The following is a 20,486-nucleotide window of genomic DNA, read 5'->3' as shown; positions in this document are numbered from 1 at the left end:
TGTTAATGGCCAAGTCAGCAGAGACCTAGGATCAAAGCCAAGAACCTTCTGGTCTAGTTGGCTCAAGTGCTCAGCAGATAAACTCAATGAGGCACTGGAGAAATTCCTTAATTGGAGTTTTCTATTAAAAACAAATTGGTCATTAATACTTTCACTTGCCATGGTTACAAATTGATTGACGAACTAGTACAAATCAAGACAATTCGGCTTTTTGGGTGGCGTGCTCACTAGTAGAACCACAGAAGTTTATGGCCTAGGTTATTCGGTGCATTATGCGTCAGCTCTTTGCTAGACTGCATTGTCACTTTGAAACAGCAATGTTAAAGAATTAAGATTAATATCTTTTGTTAAATTTGTGTGATGACTTCTGAGAAGTGGTTTGGGGGATTACCAAACACAACATATGGGGTGGAATTGAATTACTTTACATAGTATCTAGGGTTAATTAGGGTCGATAAATGTAATTTGGCTCACTTCAATGTCAGGCTCGAACTCATCCATGGCAGTTTTCTAATGACAAAAAACTGCAAACAAAAATTAAAGAACTATCCATAATTCTCATTTTCACATGAGCACTTGTTTAAGTGAAAATGACTGATTTTAGGGGTTGGAGAACAAGAAGGGGCTATTCCTCCATTAAAAAGGAACATTCAATATAAAGGCCTTGTATCTGAGTATTCATCAATAAAATATTCGTTTTTTTTTTGAAGACAAATAAGTTGGCCTCCATGAATGGAATCGGGTAATTTCAAAGTCTGGGTATAGAAGCAAAGTTTTAGCTACCAGCACCAATGGGCCAGAAATTCGGGTCCCCATGGGTGAGTACGCGCTGTGTACTCACGCGTAGGGCCAACGAAAGTGCCGGTTTCGTGCATGCACTGCAAACAGGAACTTCCGTTCCCTTGAAGCAAGGGGTTCACAGGCCGAACGCGTGCGCCGGAGAGGCAGCGCGTACGCCTGGAACTTCCTCTTTTTTTTTGTATATACAGGTTTCTCCGGGAGAGTAAGTCTCCAGCAGCCGCGCGTTTAAAAAGCAGTCGCAAGGCCTGCTTTTAACAAGGTAAGTGGTGAATTAAGTAAAATTAAAACATTTTTACCACAGGTTTATTATTTTTAAATACTTTAAAGAAAGGTAAGTTTATTTTTAGCCCTGTTAAAAACAAATTAATTTTTTCAAAAAATTTAAATTGTTTAAGAGTTATTTTATGTAATTTATAGTTATTGTAAAAATGTTATTTTAAAAAAAAATGTATTTGAAGTTTTAGTTAGGTTTTGGGGCCGATCTCTATTCATAGATTTGACAGGTCTTCCTGTCAAATCTATGAATAGAGATTCCCTGCTACGATTGGCTCTCCATGGCCCACGTGATCCCAGGGGACGCTTCGAACTAACTGCGGCCCTGGGATACGCGAGCACTGCGCGCCGGCAGCTGGAGGAGGCCTAGGATCGGAATCCCATGCGGGCCCACAACACAATGGCCGGCGCGCTAGTTAAGTGCAGGTCGGGGGCTTGCACCTGCGGGAAGCCTCCGACTCGAATTTCTGGGCCAATGTCTTTATGAGGTACTATATAAAAGAGATATAGAGACTTATTTTAATTGGAGAAATGACTGCGGGCGGTAGTTTCATGTCAACTAGAGCCCGAGAGGCATTGATTATGTGGATACAAGCAGCATATTTTATCTTGGAATGTGTATAGAACTAGAAATTGAGTATAAAATGAACAAATGCCAAGTGAGATTTTAGGAAATACTGTATCACTTCTCTAACCCGCCCCCAAAATATAGTGGATATGTGGAACTGACTTCCATCAAAAGCAGTAAATGTGATTTAGCCAGCTCTTTTTTTTTGCCAGAGTTAACATCCAATTAGGAACTGATTGATGGTAATAATGATAAGCAGAGATAAATACTCTAGGAAACAGTATTATTCCTATGATATTGGGACTATTGGAAATGCCACCTGTGGAAAGTAACTGGTCAGGTCTCAATGATGGAGGTTTCTCACAACTGACCCTTGGGTGTCAGGGAGAAGATTTTGCAGAACTTTCCCTCACGTGGGCAGAATCCATTGATCTGTGGAAGAAGTAGGCTTGATGGTTTGAATGGCCTTTTCCTCTCATGTTTTCTTCTGTCAGTACAGACATCTCCATGCAGAGCAGTCCTCAGCACACTGCTGCATGAAGGCGGCTCTTCTCCCACCATGTCATTTTCTGTCTCTCTCAATTTAGCAAATGAAACGCAACTGTGGATAAGTGCATTTGTGAATATCAATGATAGTGGAAATTCCAATTCAGCTGTAGCTATCGAGCTGCCCCAGCATACAGCATGTGACCATGTCCAACACAAGTTGACAGAACAGCAGTAACTAACATTTCATCATTATCCATTTAGAGAAAGAAGCTAGAGAGTACAGAAGTACCAATCCACACCACTCTAACTACATGTTCATATCCATCTCAGCATTTGTCGATACTTAAATTGTAGTAATGTGTAGTAAATTTCATGCTCAGATTACATTCAGCAGGTGCATGCCATTTCCATTTATGGGTTAATATTGAGGTCCAGTTTTATTTCTTTAAAAAATCCATGTTTAGTTCTCTGTTACTCAAGGTCTCATTTGTGAACCGAGTACAAATTCAAGGCAAGTGACTGGTACTGAATAAACCCCAAATACACCACTCTAAATCAAATTGAGCACAGTCCCCAATCACAATGAAAACAATTCCAATCATTGAGTAGATCATTTTTTTCCTTCCCTTCAAGAGTCAATCATAGAAATGAAAATGCAGTTAATTGGTTGTAATCCAAAAATAACCTTTTTCAATTCAATTTTTTTTGGAAGAGTTGGGGAGAAGAAAATTCAGCAAATTTTACTAATACTGTTTGTTGTCAGCAGAGCTCTAAAGATCACAGGGGATTTTAAAACATCCCTATTCACAGAAAGTACACATGAAAGTCTTGAGTATTTGAATAAAGCAAGAAAAATTGTACGTTTATGTACTTCACCACATAACTAATTACATATGACAACAAAACTCAAGAGAAATGTGTTTTTACTCAAAGATGCCTGTGAGAGAATCAATGGCTAGGTACAGAAATCACAATCAGAAAGGGAAATTGTAACAAATTAAGAGGACTTATGTCCGAATAGATAATAACCACAAACTGACTAGTACCACACAGATTTTTTTTTTTTTTTTAAATGTCACATTTAATGAATTTCCACCACTGTACTTCAAATCTACATTGTACAAAGTGACCGGCAAATGTGTCACATAGGACGATGAACCTCAGGTGAAGTCTTGAAACCGGTTTCTCAGCAGGCTCTCAGGACTTTTTTTTGCCCCCGTTTACTGAAAACAGAATTCTTCAAATACAAGCCTTTAAAACTTCATTTATTGTTAAAGCTCTGCAGGCTTAAAAACCTTTTTAAAAAAAAAAAAATTCCTAAAACCTTTTCATTGTTCCTAATTGTAAATAGATGCAATTTCCAGCATGAAGAGTCTTTGCCATAGCAAGCCATTACTTCATTTAAGTTAAAATTTCAAAAGGAATAATATTAGGGATCTATTTGAAATCTGTGCACACCTTTGCTCTGGGTCACTCGCAGCAAGAGTCCAATGCTAAATACAGATATGAACTACAGTTATTTAACAGTCAAGTATTAATGACCGAGCCTGGGGTCATATTCTCAGCTTTGAACACAATTGCGTATTTAAGACAATCCATAAAGGTTCCTTCGTACGTGTGAAAAACTTTTTTTCTTAAATATAAAAGCTGGAAGGGACATTCAAGTTTTAAATCCCCACGCTAAATTGTTTTTAAAAAAAACGTGGAGGTAAACAAACCAAGTTGTATACTCCTGGAGGTAGAGCCTTCAATTTCTGTTCATATATACATATACACAGAATAGTTCAGTGTTCCAGTAGATAAGGATTTGTCAGAAAGGATATTAAAACTCTGCACTACTGTGACGGTTCAAATCAACACTTCCACAGTTCTGCCTAAAGACACAAGACACAATTAACATAATCGCCTATGTGCTGCTTTTCCTGTTACACTGTCCAGTGCAGAAAATAACTTTCACGGAATATTTCACAGACCTAAAATGTGCAAGCTAATTCCTCTATACAGTAATGTCAAGACTTTTAAAATCTACCCAACACTGGACTTATATACACAAGTGATGTGGGATGATGCATGCTTGAGGTTTGACTGCAGAAATAAAACAAAATGTTTCTAAAAATTGGTTAAATATAATTAAGGGACTGGGGAAACATAAGTTACTTCTGCTAGTGATAAACCCACACTCACTCCATCTCTTTCTAATCACAATGTTTTACAAACAACAGCAAACCACTGTCACAGCTCTGAAGAGAAGCTATAGAATTGATCGGTCAGGTGATGTGCCCATTTCATTAAATAGCCTTATCAACTGACGCGACTTCATGATTGGTCGGCAGAAACTTTGTATTCTCAGTCAGCCTCGGTAAAACATGTCTTCAGGAATGGGTCAGCATTGATTCCTTAGAGATCCTGTACATGCCTGCTCCATGTCCCACTTCAACGTCAAGACACCCAGTTCATTTTAGTGCAGCTTTTGTTTTTTCCAAAGCCAAAAAGCGAAGGCTGCACATGGTTCCATAAATACATACAAACTGTGCAGCACTTGCTAAAGCTGCTTTATTTCAAAGCACAACCACCAATTTTATCCCTAAAAAATACAAGTCCAGCATATTCCTAAAAGTATATTCTTTACAATTATCAGTGGTTTATTTTAACTTTTTAAAAATTTTATAAGTAAAATTACACACTTGTCCCGACATAAATGGTACTGCAAATTTTAGACTCTAGCGAGAACCTAAAATGTTTGTCATCAGTAGTTTCTTCCACTTACTCCCATACCAGTGGAGATGGGGGCATCTCAGAGGGCTGAGCTACTGTGGAGCTGTTAAAAGGGCAAACAAAAAACATAATCAGAGCAATATAAACCATTTCAGGCTTTACAGTGACTTAAAATATTTCAGTCGTATATACATTTAAAATTTATCCAAATTCAGTTCATATTGCTCACTTCCAACTGGACAGTCAGACAGAGGATCATTGTAAAATGCCTCACACTTTACCGTAATCAATTTCACTCAAAGGTCAAGAAAATTAACCAAAGGCAATATTTATTACATTTTAAGTGGCTAATAGGCAAGTCAATAACAGAAGTCATTCCAAAACCTCACTTGAATAATGAAAATCAAGCTGATTAAAAGTAGTTGTCAACTGGTCACACTATAGATGGATTGCAGATATCTTAATATACAGGGATATCTTAATATACAGGAAACTCTTTGGTATCCGGCACCGACGGGACCGGGATGGTGCCGGTTGATTAAAAATTCCAGGTGACGGAGAGGGTTATCTACCGAGGCTATTTTTAAACAAACAAAAATTAAAAAATCAAGAAATGTGCAGTATACAGTAATTGGGTACTCACCTACAGAATGTTGTGTTAAATGGATGGTGGAAGATGCTTGATTAAGTACAGTACTGCCAGTTGAGGGTAATCCATAACTCTTTTAATTACTTAACAGTAAAACAAAACTTATACAGTAAACGACACAGAAAAATGGTGGATGGGAAGAGACTACCGGCAGCGCGGGAGAGTCAGACTCCCGTTATCGAGGTGTTCGGACTTCCAACAGCGCCAAGAAGCCGAGTAGTGGCAGTTTGGAGAACTACCCCCACTGACTAACCCGGCCACCGCAGGAGACTCAGCAACATTTCCGGTTATTGAGGTGTTGTTTTCGGAGTATGAATTTTGCCGGTTAATAGAGAATTCCGGATATTTAGGTGCCGTTTAGACGAGAGTTTCCTGTATATTGAATGGAATCATAAATAGTACTGAGGATGGTATGAGTGCAGTATTTTGCTAAAAACTATGAAAATTAACCATAAAAACTTGAGATGCAACTGAAACACGTTTACAATCTTGCTAAACCTTCAGGTTGAAAGAATGACAGGCTTGACTTTTGGCCGCACCTATCAATCATGCAGTTTTAGAAGAAAGCACTCACGTATCCATTATAAGTAAATTATTCCTTCTTTATACCCCATCTCTATGCTTTAGGTGATCATTGCAGTATCTTCTATACTCTGCAAAGCATCATAAATATTTGAATTCTACTACAGTACAAGGTTGGCTGTCAACCTTCTGAGTACTTAATGTCGAATGCAGATTTCAAAATAAATCACTTCCTACAATATATGCAAGGACGGCAGATTTGCTTGTATGTCTCTAATGCTGAAAAGTAAACAGCAGAATTGGACAAACACATACAGCAGTGCTCAATCCCCAGTTTGTGCTGAACTCAGCTGGGGATGTGTGGTGAGCACACAATTGGCCTCAGTTGTGTGTGTTGGGAAGGGTTCCTGCTCTTGGTCACTATTCATAGACGCTAATTGGAAGTGTACATCTGTGAAGATTGGGCGAGGAAAGGCCAGAGCTTGAATGTGATGCCTTCCACAGCTTGTCAACACCCATGCTCAAGGCTCAGATATAAATAATAATCACTGGGGTAGGTACCAGCGAGTGCCTGGTACACATGGAACCACATCCCAGCAAGGAGAGAGTAACTTTCTCCTCCCGAGAGTGGAATTTCTATAAAGGAACAGATCTGAATACGTATCTTGAACATTTATTACCTAAACTTATCAATGTACACTTCAGTGCATTTTCTATTCTGCTCCCCTCCACAAAAAAGGTAGAGGTGGCAAAAAATGACTGCTGACATTCATATTTTTACTACAAAAATTTGAAAATTATCTTCTAAACACAATTACTTTGATAATTCAAAAATGGAAACAAATTAAAAGGTCAGTTTTCTAGCAGGAGTCAAAGTCACTTTAGTTATTAGATGTGGAATACAATATCAATTCAGATCTTGCTTGGCAAATTTGTCTAAAGCCTGTATATAGTTAGCAAGATTTGAAAACATTCTTTCTGAAAGTTTAAAAAAAAAATTAAAGTCTACATGAATGATTTCATTTCACAAGGATGTACAAGTTTCATTGTTGTAGACGAAGATAAATACATTATTCAGAAAGTTTTGGGAACATTAACGTCCTGATTAATTTGCTCAACCTTTAAGCATGCATACTCTGTCGCTCATCGAGGTTTCCTGCCTTTTATGGTAATTATTCCACACCAAAACTGATATAATAACCTGTTAATACTGTGCTTTGACAAAATGTCTGCAACAGCATACCTGATAAAGCTTTTAAATGCAGCAGACTGTGGGTTGATGCATAGTGGAACCCTGTTTCCTTTCTGCTGTTCCAGAATGAATAGATGAATAAGCTCTGCAGGACAGAAAATGAATTATATTCAGTCATAACAATACAGTTTCCTGCTGTTTAAGTCATTGTCAAGTTCTGCATTTTGATCTGGTGTTATTTTACAATTTCCCACATTAAGAGGTTTTTTTGGGGGGCAGGTGGAAACCAGTTGAAGATGTGAATGATTGACCCATATACCTGCGTGTGCATGTAAAATTCTGCAGTGTTAATACTCCTAAATAGCAACAGTACACTAGAACTTCAACATGATGGGATAAGGGTTTATGCCTGCAATTTCCTCACAAATGTGCAATTTATCAAGTGTCTTAATGTAGAGAATGTCCCAGATCGCTTTACAGAGAGAGGAAACAAAAAACAGAAAAAGGGAACACGTGCCAAGCCATGGGGGAAGAGATTAAGAAGGGTGCAGAGAGCTTGGTTACAAGGATGGATTTTTAGAAGGCTTTTTGAAGATGGAGGAAAAAGTATACAGGTGAAGGGGTTTTGAGGGGGTTCTTCAGAGAGTTGGGTAGAGGTAGTCAATGACTTTGCCACCAATGATGGGATGAAGGGAGGGGACATGCACAAATAGCCAGAGTCAGAAGACTGAAGGGTTCATGAGGAGCTTTCGGCTGGAGAACGGTGCAGATGTAGGGTGCAGCAAGGCCACAGTGATTTGAAGATGATTTTAAATTTAATGTGCTGGTAGACAGGGAACCAGATCAGCCAGGATAGGGGCGATGGGAAAGTAAGACTTGAAAGCAGGACAGGATACTGGCAGCAGAAATTTGGAAACGTTGGGAGTTTATGGAGGATGGAGAATGGGAGGTCAGCAAGGACATTGGAGAGACTTTTTAGAGGTGCTAACAAAAGTAAAGAAAATGGTTTCAGCTGTGGAGAAGATGAGGTGGGGCAGAAGTGGGAAATGCTGCAGAGGTGGAAGCAAGTGGTTTTGGTGATGGAAAAGATGGGTGGTTTGAAAGCCAGTCTGGGTTGAGCAGGATGCCAAGGATTTGCAAAGACTGGTTCAGCCTTAGTAAATGGCAAGGGAGGAGGATGGAATTAGTGATAAGGGAGCAAAATTATGGTTGGTGATCAAAAGCAATGGGTTTGTTCTTCCCTATGTTCAACTGGAAGTGTTTCAATCTCAGTTGTGTCATTATGCGTAAGCACTGAAGGAAGGCCAGGCATTTCTTTCACAGATTGGGAGTGTGTTTGAAAAACTGAAGATATGCGCACATCAAGCTGCTTTCATACACGTCCCAGTGACAGATTTAGAGTAATACTGGAAGTGTTGGGAGTAGGGTGCTAGGAACCCTTCTCAGCCAGAGATTGTGCATGGCTCAGGAACATCAAAAAGAAAACAATACCTTACCAAGAGGAAAAAGATACTCTAATAATTCACATCATAAAAGTAAGTAATTTGCTTTCTACAATTAAGGTTTACAATCCAGACAGAATGTTTGCTATTTTGTGAAAGGGATTTTATCTTTAACAAAAGGTATTTGTATACCAATAACCCTTAACTATCTTGAGGTAGAGATTAATCCACTTGAATGTTTTAGAATTATTACATCAGTGGCATGACTTAAAACCAACTGGAATGTACCAATGCATCTTTAACCAAACATTTTAGTGAATTACTGAACATCTAGTACTCGATCAAGATGGTTTCCTTTTTCATGAATTAAAGTCATAGGAAGAATGAAAAAAAAACGTAGTAGTTCCATACACTAATTAAGTGCAATTGAACAGTCTTCCCCCATTGCTAAGTTTTTGTCATTAACTCTTTCTTTGCTGAAGGTGATAACTCATGCTAATGCCACAGTGCAGTTAGTTACACAGGTAGTGATAGCAACGCCCCCCCACCTCCGTGCTTTGCTGATGCAGCTATTCTTCAGGTAAGTTTGGACAGTCAGAGCTGGCAGGCTATTAAGCTTGTGGGGAGCAACACTGAGCCTGATCCTGTTATCACCCAGTACTCACAAGCAAGCATTTCCAGCAGGAGTCGCTGGGATTGGGGTGGAAACACTGACCGATTGTCGTGCCCCAACTGCTACCACCCAAACTTAGCAGAGACTACCTAGGCGCTGAACCTGGGACCTTTCTAGTTTGTATTACACAGTATAACAAAACAATGATATATGTAACCCGCTGTCAATCCTAAAGTAAGGTCATCAAGAGCAGTATATAAAGCGTCACTTCACCTGCAAATTTATTTTGGTTAAAAATACTAACGAGTATATGGTTTCTTAGGCTTCAGAACAAAAAGCTTAACTATAAGCAACAGTATTCAAAATTGCACTGACCTTTAACCTGCCGAACAGATGTCAGGTTTTTTTCAAAGCTGTCATCAAATTTGGGATTGGTGATGGGCTCAAAATCATTGGTGTAAACTCGTCCCGTAGAGGTGGTATAACAGCATTTGCACATACAAGTGTGGTACCGGAGCCGTCCTTCATCCAAGTATGGATGAGCCAGGGCATCCTTTGCGGAGATTCTTTTTGACTACGATATAAGGGAACAAAAGCTTTACATACAAATACCAACTTGATAATTTTATAACGATTTGACCTGAGAATTCTGTAAAACATTGCATATATTCTGTTATACAAAACTGTAAGCAAAAAAAATCACTAATTTATTTCAGTTTAAATCTTTACTACGATTATAAAGTTGCTCAGTCTAATACATTATTTTCCATGAAAAAGCATTGAAATGGGTTTATATGGGGCCAGATGTATTAACGAGGTCATTATTAAAATAAAATTGCTGAAATGGCGACTCCAGAACTATTAAATGAAAAATGATCAGAAGACAACTGCAGAAATTCCCAACATTATTGTATCTCATTTCAATGCAAGAGAGGCGCTCAGGAACAATAATCTCAAGGATCAGTAACCAAGCACCATTATACAAGAATTCAGTAGCAGTTATTGTGGACATTTTTCTGATTGAGATTATAAAATCAGTGCTATGGGTAATGGAGAATAGTGTTACTACAGATTGACTCCGTTTTCATATACTGAGAGGGGCTTTACAGTACAGCTTGAAAAATAGTCTGCATACTTACAGGATCAAAAACTAACATCCTGCAGAGGAGGTGGACAGCTTCATGGGTAGCCTGGCTGGATAACGTGTAAAGGACAGGAAGTGATGGCTGCAGGGAGAGGGGGGAAAAAAAACCTTGAAGACTTCAATGATTACCAGTAGTATGTGAAACAGGTCACTTATAACCTTTTAGCAAATACGGCAGAGATAATAATGGGTAAACACAAGTTACTAGGATAATAACTTCACCGAAATATTCTCAATTTAGTCTTGTGTTCTGCTCTAATCATTTGATTGATCAAAAAAAAGGTCCTCTTTAAAGTCATGTGTCATCCTGTGGCCACTGGGATAATTCCATGATCCCCAGAAGAGTTTATGCAGTTTTTAAAACAGTGAATTCCTTTTAAATCATCCAATCCACTTGCAAGGTAAGCAAATGAAACTAAAGCTGCATTTACGCTATAACTGCAGCATTGGTGCCAAGCGGTTTGACTTATTAGTTTATATTTTAAATGCAGCTTGAACCTGGTGTCAGAGCCTGACCTGAGGCCAGACTGAAGTAGAGTGAGAACTCTTGGAGGAGGGAGTCTCTCTCTTGCTTTGGAGTCAGTCCTTGCCTTCACACCCAATTTACATTCCAAGTTAAACTGCTTCATACCAATGCAAAACTTGAGTGTGAAAAGCAACACAAATTTACTGACACTTATTTTGCAGATTTATAAAATGTAATTTGGCAAGCTCGCAAAACTCAAACTTGTGAAACCTTGTTGCAAACCAATGTGATGTCATCAAAATACATTGTTTAAAGGCAAGACAATCTACATAGCACTTTAAAGTCATTATTAACCTCACGATATTTACAAATATCATGCTTCTGTGACACTTAGTTGAATGGACTAATGGCAATATGGTGCAAATTTAAATATTAGCTTACACATTTTTGTAGAGGAAAGTGATTATACAAATAGGAATTGGTCTAGCTTGAAAAGCATCAATACAGATTGCTGTACCAGTCAGTATTAGGCCCACAATTCCTCATGAAGTGAGCTCAACATCAGATTCTCTGCAATAAGTGCACAGATGAGATGTTTAGCCGTGGAAGAGGAGGAGGTATAGTCAAAGGGTGAGCCAGCCTTCTCGTAACTCCGTGCTGCTGCAGGATTGATGTAGGCAAGGCCTATGATCAGATGCTTTGCCCATCCCGTCAGGGAATAATTAATGGGGCACAAGAGAGGAAGTAAACCTCACTAGGCCTTATCTACGTTATTCCTTTGATTAGGGTACTCTCTGCTCACTCCTTTTGGCTACGGTTTGCTGTGAAAAAATCCTGCCAAAAATCATGGGTTAAGAAGATAAAACATCTCCATTCTTATGTAAAGCCAGTCTACCTGTATCATTAGTTTCAACATGTCATAGGCAGTACATTTCAGACAGCAGCAGAGCACCCTGCAAACCACAGATCCCTGAGTATGTGCCTCTTTAGCAATTTATCCACTTTATGCTAAGAGCTATAGGCACAGTGGGCTTTAAAAAAGACATTTGTTATTTCACTAAATTGCTCTCAAAACCAGTTAAGCATTTAAAACAGGTATTACCACACAAACAGCTCTTAAACCAGATATGGAAATTGGATGCAATGAACAACCACATGGATACGTTCCAGCAGGGGTCTTCAAATAGCCTTCAGGAACAGGAACTGGAACCCTGGCTACTTTTTTTCCTTACTTGCACTGTAGGCACCAAGGAAAGCAGTCATTTCCCTGGCTGCTAGCTAGGCTGATTAACTAACTTAAGAGAACAGGGACAGAATTTCAGGCCTTTCCTGGTTTGCAGCGCATTACATCACACAATACATGTACCAACTGAACCATCAAGAAAGCGGCTTCATTTATAATTGTACAGGCATTTATATTTTATTTATTGCTATAATCTAGTTGCCCATAGACTTGCTTCTAATTAGTCTAAGTATACAGAGTGGTTGATTTTAAATTTCTGAAGTTAATGGGACATTAAATTATAAGGTTGGGATACTTCAGCTATTTATAGATTCCATCTAGCAGAATTCTGTTATACTTCACCCAAAGATAATAGTCACTACCCACAGGACAGATGTGTTAAAATAATTTTGTGTGAACATTTAATGGTTTACAGTAATTTATCTGAGAAATTTGTACTTGCTAAGTTGGTAATGCAATAATAATGGTCAGCTGTTTCTACTTCAATGCCATAATTCACTGTTGCCTTTGGTGGGAACCCCTCCGGGTTAGCAGCAGACTACCGGTACTATTTCCACGTGTCTGAAGCATTCAAATAGAAAACAGGGAACTTCCAAGAGCACAAACGGACAGCCAAGTGAATTGTCCTTTGTTGTAGCCTGTGTGCATCTGCAAAACATAGCTGCACGTTCAGTCCTTCTGTAATTGTTTTGTTCTCTTTTCTCCTTTGATCCCTTACCTCACTTACAAAGCTGAAATCCTAACTAATTACATTTTTAAAAAATGTTCAAACCACAGAAAGGTTTGATTAGAAGCACAGGTCATTTCACTTAGCAACAAATTGGTTGACAATTAAGTTTTTAAATAAATATTAAAGACTGAAAAACTGATTTTTTTTTTTTTAATTAAAGACTGCGTATGAAACTGAATAAATTGTAATTTCTTCCTTTTCCTCCCAAAATGGTTTACTTTAATTCCCGAAAATGCTGGTAACTTCTAGTGCCCCAGCTAAGTGGTTAATCTTCATTTGTGAGCCTCTATGGAGTGTGAGCAGGCGTTTCAATTGAGGGCATCACAACCAAAACCAATCCTTTCCTTACTTGACATCCAATGCTACAACAGTGATCAATGGATAGAGATCAGGTTCAAGAACTTGGCCGCAATTTCCTCTTCTCAGCTCAGGGACAACGAGACCAATTGTAGCATCCAACGGATGCTCCAGCCGAGATGAGATCAGCTAATTCATTACACCAGAGATCAAGCCCAAGACAATATGATTTAGTACACCATGCAATGCATTTATCCACTGAGTTAGTGAGGCAATCATACTGCAGTCTTGGAGCTTTCGTTGCGGTGGTATTGCAGCAGAAAAGAAGCTACCCACAGCCTGTTAGCTTCAGTTTACTGAGGTAACAGTACTGAGCTAACTTACTGATGATGTGTTTGCCAGAAAAACAGTAACCATGTGTGTTGTTTCTTTGTTCCCCACACTCCCCCAGTTTAATATTTCACTGCTCAGTGTCCAGTAATATTAAACTATGGCTTTTTATACATTTTATGCCAAGTATCAAATATTACAATGAACTGCAGCAACAGCCTTTTAAAGCTACAGTATGAATGCATATGAAAGGTAAATAACTTCTTAATGTCTGAATTTTTGAAGTTTAAAATTTACTTAAAAACCATACGATTTACCATCATTCTCCTTTACCTCCCCGCTTGCTCTCAATCTCATCTTTTACTCCCAAGTGCAGCAACTCACGCTGGAACACAACTCTACAGATGGTCGCAGCCCATTTGTATTTCATCCAAGTAGCCATTCTTCACACCAGCCTACTTAACTGTCGGGGCCATCACACAGCCTGACCCTATGTCACCTGGTGCCCAGAAAGACACACTACCAGAAGTCACTGAACAGCAAACAGGGATGTTAGCCAATCTTAAATTTTCCTACCCTATAATGAATATGGTATCTCCCATTGTTAGAAAACTAAGGTTGGCAATGGCTAATACCACAGACCAGGGCTGTTTATTCGTTGATATAATTCAATAGTATACCACAGTGCATTTACCTACAGAGCCATCAGGGACAATTTTATGGATTTCAATACACGCACTAATAATGTGCCAGCACACTAATACTGTAACCTTAATCAAGTCCACAAAATAAGACTGAAGAGTTTTGCTTGTGCAAGTTGCAAAATATAACTCTTCCATCAAACTGTTGTTCCATAGATTGGAGAGATGCACAAAACAGGCTGACAGCTACATCACAATCAAATCATGAAATCAATTTTTTCACACATTCAGTTCAAATGATCGGATGAGTGAGGACATGAACTAACTTGCAGATCAGTGCTGGAGTCACCTTATCATGTCTGATTAAGTTTTCCACATGATCTGAGTCATAGCAGATTTGTACTATGAATTATAAACGTAGGACAAAATTCCGTTATAAAATGCATTAAGAATTGTTGACAACTTGATTTCTTTTGGTGCAGATGGTCAAAAACATGCATGCACTGATGACATGCACTACCTAGTAAACTAGGATTAAATATGAAGTATTTCAAGCATTTTCTGTTTATATTTCAGATTTCCAGCATCCACAGTATTTTGCCTTTCGATTAAATATTTCTGATGGAGAAACCCACCTATGCTTAAATTGCAGAATAAAAATCATCCACCCAGTATTTGAATCCTGTACTAAAACCTGTAACAAATGGGAGAAAATCTTTCATTTCATGGGGTTTTAAAATTTAAGATGGAATCTAGAGCCAGCTGGTCTCGAGCACCAAAAAAGGGCTTCCATTGATCCTGCAATTGGATTAGGTTGCTGTGTTAGAGCACCAATGTCTGCATTCGGCGTAAACAGCAACCATTCTTCCATTTCAAGAGGGGTTTGTTGATCATGCTGCATCTCTAGTTACACCCAGCCAGCTTGTCTGGAAGGATGTCAGCAGTGGGCCCAAATACATTTGCATAAAATGTAAATATTCGCATATGTATTGTTCGTGTGGTTACATTTTGCATGTATACAGTTTGGTATGTTTCAAAGAACAGCTAAAAGAACATTGGAAATACTACTGCTGTGGGTACAGTAGCATATTGGTTATGTTACTGGACTAGTAATCCAGAGAATGTGAGTTCATAGCAGTTGGAGAATTTGAATTCAGTTTAAGAAAAAAAATCTGGAAATAAAAAATCTGATAACAGTAAAAGCAACCATGAAGCTGTTGAATTGTCGTAAAACCCCAACTAGTTCATTAATGTCCTTTAGGGAAGGAAACCTGCCATTCTTACTGCCCTATATACACAACACACATGGCTGATTCTTAACTGCCCTCTAAAGTGGCCTACCAAGCCACTGAGTTGTATCAAACCACTCAAGAAGGCAGCCTACCATATCTTCTCAAGGGCAACCATGGATGGGCAATAAATGGCAGCCCGTCAGCGATGCCCACGTCCCAAGGATGAGTAAAAAAGTTCATTGTAAATTAATAACGGAATCAGAAAGAGCCTGATCCCATGCCTTTCACTGGTTTCCATTCTAGCTCCCCTCATGCCCTCACCGAGCACATCTGGTCCATGAAACCCACCTCCTGCTCCCTTGACCCCATTCCCACTAATGGTCATCAAACTTCCCTTCCTGGCCCCCATGCTAACTGACCCTCGGGTAATGTCCACCTCCCTTTCAAAACAGCAGTCATATGTTGCCCCTTGGTGACATCCATCGAAGTCACAGGATCAGTTTCTACATGTACGTTGATGACACCCAGCTCTGCCTCTCCAACACCTCTTGAACCTTCCAATGCCTGTGCTGTCCGACTGTTTGTCTGAAATCAGGTCTTGAACGAGTCATAATTTACTCCAGGTAAACACTGAAGACCAATGACATCCTCTTAGCCTCCAGCCAGAAACTCCATACCCTTGCCACTAATTCCATCTCCTTTCCCAACCACCGCCTTGGATTGAATCAGACTGCTCACAACCGCGGGTTCCTATTTGACCCCAAGCTGAGCTTCCGACCCCATAACCTCTCCATTACAAAGGCAGCCTACTTCCACCTTCATAACATCACCCACCTCTACCTTTGCTTCTGACTCAGCTGATCGGCTGCTGAAACTCCTGTTCATACATTTGTCACCTCCAGACTCCACTATTCCAATGCTCTCCTGGTTGGTTTCCCGTCCTCCATGTTCTAAACGGCAGCTCATTCAACTCTGCTGCCTGCATCCAATCCTGCACTAAGTCCCGCTCACCCATAATTCCTGACCTTAATGATCTACACTGGCTCTTTGTCCCCCAATTTAAAATTCTCATGTGTTTAAATTCCTTCGCAGCCTCACCCTCCCCATTCTCCGTAACCTCCTACAGCCCTACAATTCCTCCACCCCCAAGAACTCTTTGTTCCTTTGATTCCCTTCACCCCACCTTTGGCCACCTAGGCCCCATGCTCTGGACTTCACTCCCTGAACCCCATCTCTCCACCTTCCTCTCTTCCTTTACGACCCTTTGACCAAGCTTTTGGCCATCCCTTCTAATATCTCCTCCTTTGGCTGAGTGCCCATTTTTGATTATACCTCTAAAGTACCTTGGTATGTTCTTTTACATTAAAGGTGCTATATAAATAAAAGTTGATGGCTTTCATGTAAGAAAATAATTTATATAATGCTTTCCATGTCCTCAGGATATCCTTAAATGCTTCCCAGCCAATTGTAGTCACTGTTATGAGGCAGAAGAACACAGTAGCCAGTTTATCTACAAACTGCAATAGGATAAACGACAATTAATTTGATCTTGGTTGAGGGAGGAATGGTGGCCAGAACACCAACAATTCCTGCTCTGAAAATAATGCCTTGGATCTTTTACCTCCCTGAACGACTTTAATGTTTCATCCGAAAGCTGTTCCTCCCTTAGCCTAAATTACGAGCTCAAGTGGGCCTTAAACCCGCAACTTTCTAACTGTTGTGGAGAGAGTACTACCAACTGAGGCCATTGTACTGAAGCTGCATAGTACTCATGGCAGGTTAGCGCCTTAAACATCCAAACCCTTGAAGTGGTGCCAGTGAAGGTTCACAAGGCTAATTCCTGATGCTAGAGGACTGATTTATGAGGAAAGGCTAGAAAAACTTGGATTTTCAGTCTTGAAAGGTGAATGTGAACGTACTTTATACAGCTATACAAGTGGAATAGAAAGAGTTAATCCTGAGCACTATAATCACAAGTGCAGGTCAATAAGCACACACTGGTAAAAGGCACGTTCGGACTGAGGTCAGAAAGCACTTCTTCACACAAAGTGATACCTCGTATGGTCTTCCAGGTAAGGTAATGGAGGCAAAAACTCTGGAGTCCTTGAAGAGAGAGAGTTAGACGCTATGATGGGATAATCGTTTCTATGGAAGAATGAACACGATGGGGCAAATGTCCACCCTGTTGTATTTATTTTTGTGATGTAGAAGCCTTAAGGTTTTCAATTATTTGTCACCAAGAACTCAATTCAAGGCATGGTCCAGCTTTCATGCCCCTATCATGCTACTAGTTTGGTTTTGAATTTACGAAAAGGCAGCAGCTCTAGTCAGTAAATAGTACTGATTTGTACAAGGGCAAAGAGGTCAAATTAAATTACAAAGCTAATGTTTGAGAGAAAAACTAGCTGCAATCAGGGTCCAAGGTTCTATCATCAAGAATGGAAAAAAAATACTAGTCTATATCCTGTGGCATTGCAGATGAAGAGACATGACCAACTTAAGTCTTCAGGTGAAGCAGAGTTAGAGGACTAGGTCACGCATATGTCATTTACTAATTTCCAAGTTGTATATACGGTCTTATTTTCATTATAAATTTCTAGGTCTAAATTTTAATGAAAACTCCCCATGTAAACGTGACGCTGCAACCACCCTTGTGTCAATGCAGTGCCGCTACTGGCAGGAAAATGTAATTACATACAGTGTGAAGTTTACATAGAGTTTCCATTATAATTAAGGACATGGGAATTAATTATGGGAAAGTTGACCAGAAGTGCTTGCAGACACAAGATTTTTTATATACAGTATTGTAGATAATAGTGCATCTAGCGACAATAGATACCTCATGAATTTCATTCATTGAATATATTTAAGGTGGAGATAGACAGATTTTTGAACGATAAGGGAGTCAAGGGTTATGGGGAGCAGGCAGGGAAGTGGAGCGGAGGCCAAGATCAGATCAGCCATAATCTTATTGAATGGTGGAGCAGGCTTGAGGGGCCAAATGACCTACTCCTGCGTCTTATGTTCTTATATATTCTAGCAATTTCGGAGAACACAAGCCGTGGATAAATTGTATGGGGGCTTCTATATAAAATGTAAATTGCACCTTTGACACCCTAGAAATGGAATACACCTTGGAAGGGTCAAAAGCACAATATTTGCTTCAGACTTTGTCAATGGCTGATTTTTGGGTTACTGAAGTTGACAGATGGTTTCATTTTCCTGCCCGAGAGGCAGGGCTGGTGCTTCAAAGCAGCAATAGGGACTTAAAGCAAAATATAAAATAAAAAAATAATAATCCGATCATCAGATTTCACTGCATCACAATCTAGTCCATGGAATTTTGGGGATTAGATCAGTGAAAATAGGTTGGGGAGGGGGGGGGGGGGAGGGGATTGCAAACTTGTGTAATGTGAGGTTTACAAGTATAAATTAAGACAATACAAAAACTACAGAGAGTTATAAAAGGACATTGTTAAAAAAAACAATTTCACTCATAAGATTAGGAAGTATTTAATTGCGGTCCTATTACTTTTGCTAATAGTGTTGATATTAGCAGCAGTGTAAACAATGATTCATATCATCCCAGTGTTTGCAATCTATCTTCAAAGCCTGATGTTAATTAGCTGTATTCAAGTGAATATAACAAGTCCAACCTCTGCTACAAAAAGGTTATGAACAAAGCTGAGACACAAGAGATTTTCTCATGCATATACATAACTTGCAATGCCATTTAGGAGCGGAAATGCTAACAGACTCTATTCAGTACCTTATGCCCATGTTAGAACGTTGGAAATTACTTTACCCTTACCTGGTTTAATTTTGGCAATAGATCAATTATCCACCAATGCCTACACTAAGCACCTTAAAAAACATAAAACAAAACTTCTTTTTCAATTAATATGGAAGCTGTATTCTTTACAATGTCAGTAATCTAAAAGAATACAGAATTACTTAAGAAAAATTGCATAAACACAGTAGGTACAGTAATGTTGTGAAGGAAATCGCTTAAAACCAGCCTCATGGTTTGTTATACATTACTATAATATAAAAAACCTGTTGGAAAATACTGGGTGTGGATAATGCTATACAAAGACTGGCAATTTCCATTTCTAACATGATTTAATGAATACATTTTAAACTTCAATAGTAATATAGTAAGAGGAGGAATAGTTTAGTTACAATAGATTCCAAAGGAGTAGCAGAATCCTCATTGATTACCAGTGTTCTCAGATAGCTTATTATAAAAGGACATCTATTTGTACAACCAGGATAAAAACAATTTTTTTTAATGAGATGGAAGATAAACTTTATTTTGTCTCTTACTGTGCTTAATCATCAAATTTCTGGTTGCATCATTACTAAATGGTTGTGTAAGAATGCTGTAATGACATGTTCCTCACTGGCTTCCACAACATGATTTGAAATGCATAATAGAAAAACTTCATTACTGACAGTTCCATGAAATGACCATTTCTTTAAAAAATGAAGCATCATATTCACAACTGGCGCTAGCTGGTAACAAAATTATTTTTGTGATTAGTAGAAATTTACCTTCTCACAGAACACCAAGTTCCTTTAAACTACATTCCCATGTGTAGGTTTAAAAATTAATGTAAAAGTAGTAACTTGGCACTAACTTTCCAAAATTCGGTTGTAAATAAGATTCATTATTTGGAACTTTTACTGTCCATCACAGCGGGTGTCTCTCACTAAACGGCCTGCTCTCGACTCCTCTTCTAGGTTGTCCATCGTGATCAGGAATAGTGGAACACCCAGCGGGTATGCAATTGCACCGATTTCACCCTCTTCCAAGTGTCGAAACAGCTTTGTATCTTGAAAATTATTGCCTTCCGACACCAACAGGAGCATGGATGGCAAGACTGACACAAAAAGGCTGCCAAAAATTAAAAATCTCCGGAAACAATTCACTAATTGCCAGGTGACTCCAGTTATACTGGTCCTTTCATGGACCTCCCATGTTGAGGGGTCATGCGAGGACCATAAATCTCATCATCATCATAGATTTCCAGCCCCAAATGACCGTGACATGATTAGGTCGCAATAATGTTGTAAATCCAGCAATTTCTTGATAGTCATTAACTACAATAGGAGCCTCAGAGCGAGAACAGACTGATC

At 39.1% G+C, this 20,486-nt stretch overlaps 1 protein-coding gene across 2 annotated transcripts in view; it reads right to left on the bottom strand.

Annotated features, from left to right (window-relative positions):
• Positions 1 to 3,037: 3,037 nt before the first annotated feature.
• Positions 3,038 to 20,486, bottom strand: part of nlk2 (nemo-like kinase, type 2) — a 203,196-nt gene continuing 185,747 nt past the window's right edge. The window contains exons 8-12 of one of the 2 annotated variants that reach the window (XR_015073256.1): positions 10,404 to 10,490; positions 9,640 to 9,838; positions 7,261 to 7,354; positions 5,490 to 5,867; positions 3,038 to 4,949 (exon numbers count right to left, since the gene is read on the bottom strand). Coding sequence is in view for 1 of the 2 variants with exons in the window: in XM_085964834.1 (XP_085820960.1) it covers positions 4,895 to 4,949; positions 7,261 to 7,354; positions 9,640 to 9,838; positions 10,404 to 10,490 (435 nt within the window). In the remaining variant the exon portion in view is untranslated. The remainder of the gene's footprint in view (positions 4,950 to 5,489; positions 5,868 to 7,260; positions 7,355 to 9,639; positions 9,839 to 10,403; positions 10,491 to 20,486) is intronic. The other variant, XM_085964834.1, reaches the window with a different exon arrangement.

The sequence above is a fragment of the Somniosus microcephalus genome, chromosome 22 (assembly GCF_052327205.1).
Source record: "Somniosus microcephalus isolate GS21.2 chromosome 22, FLI_Smic_1.0, whole genome shotgun sequence".
Classification (NCBI taxonomy): Eukaryota; Metazoa; Chordata; class Chondrichthyes; order Squaliformes; family Somniosidae; genus Somniosus; species Somniosus microcephalus.
Note: the sequence above shows the minus strand (reverse complement) of the source record. Positions and strands in the feature narration are given on the sequence as shown.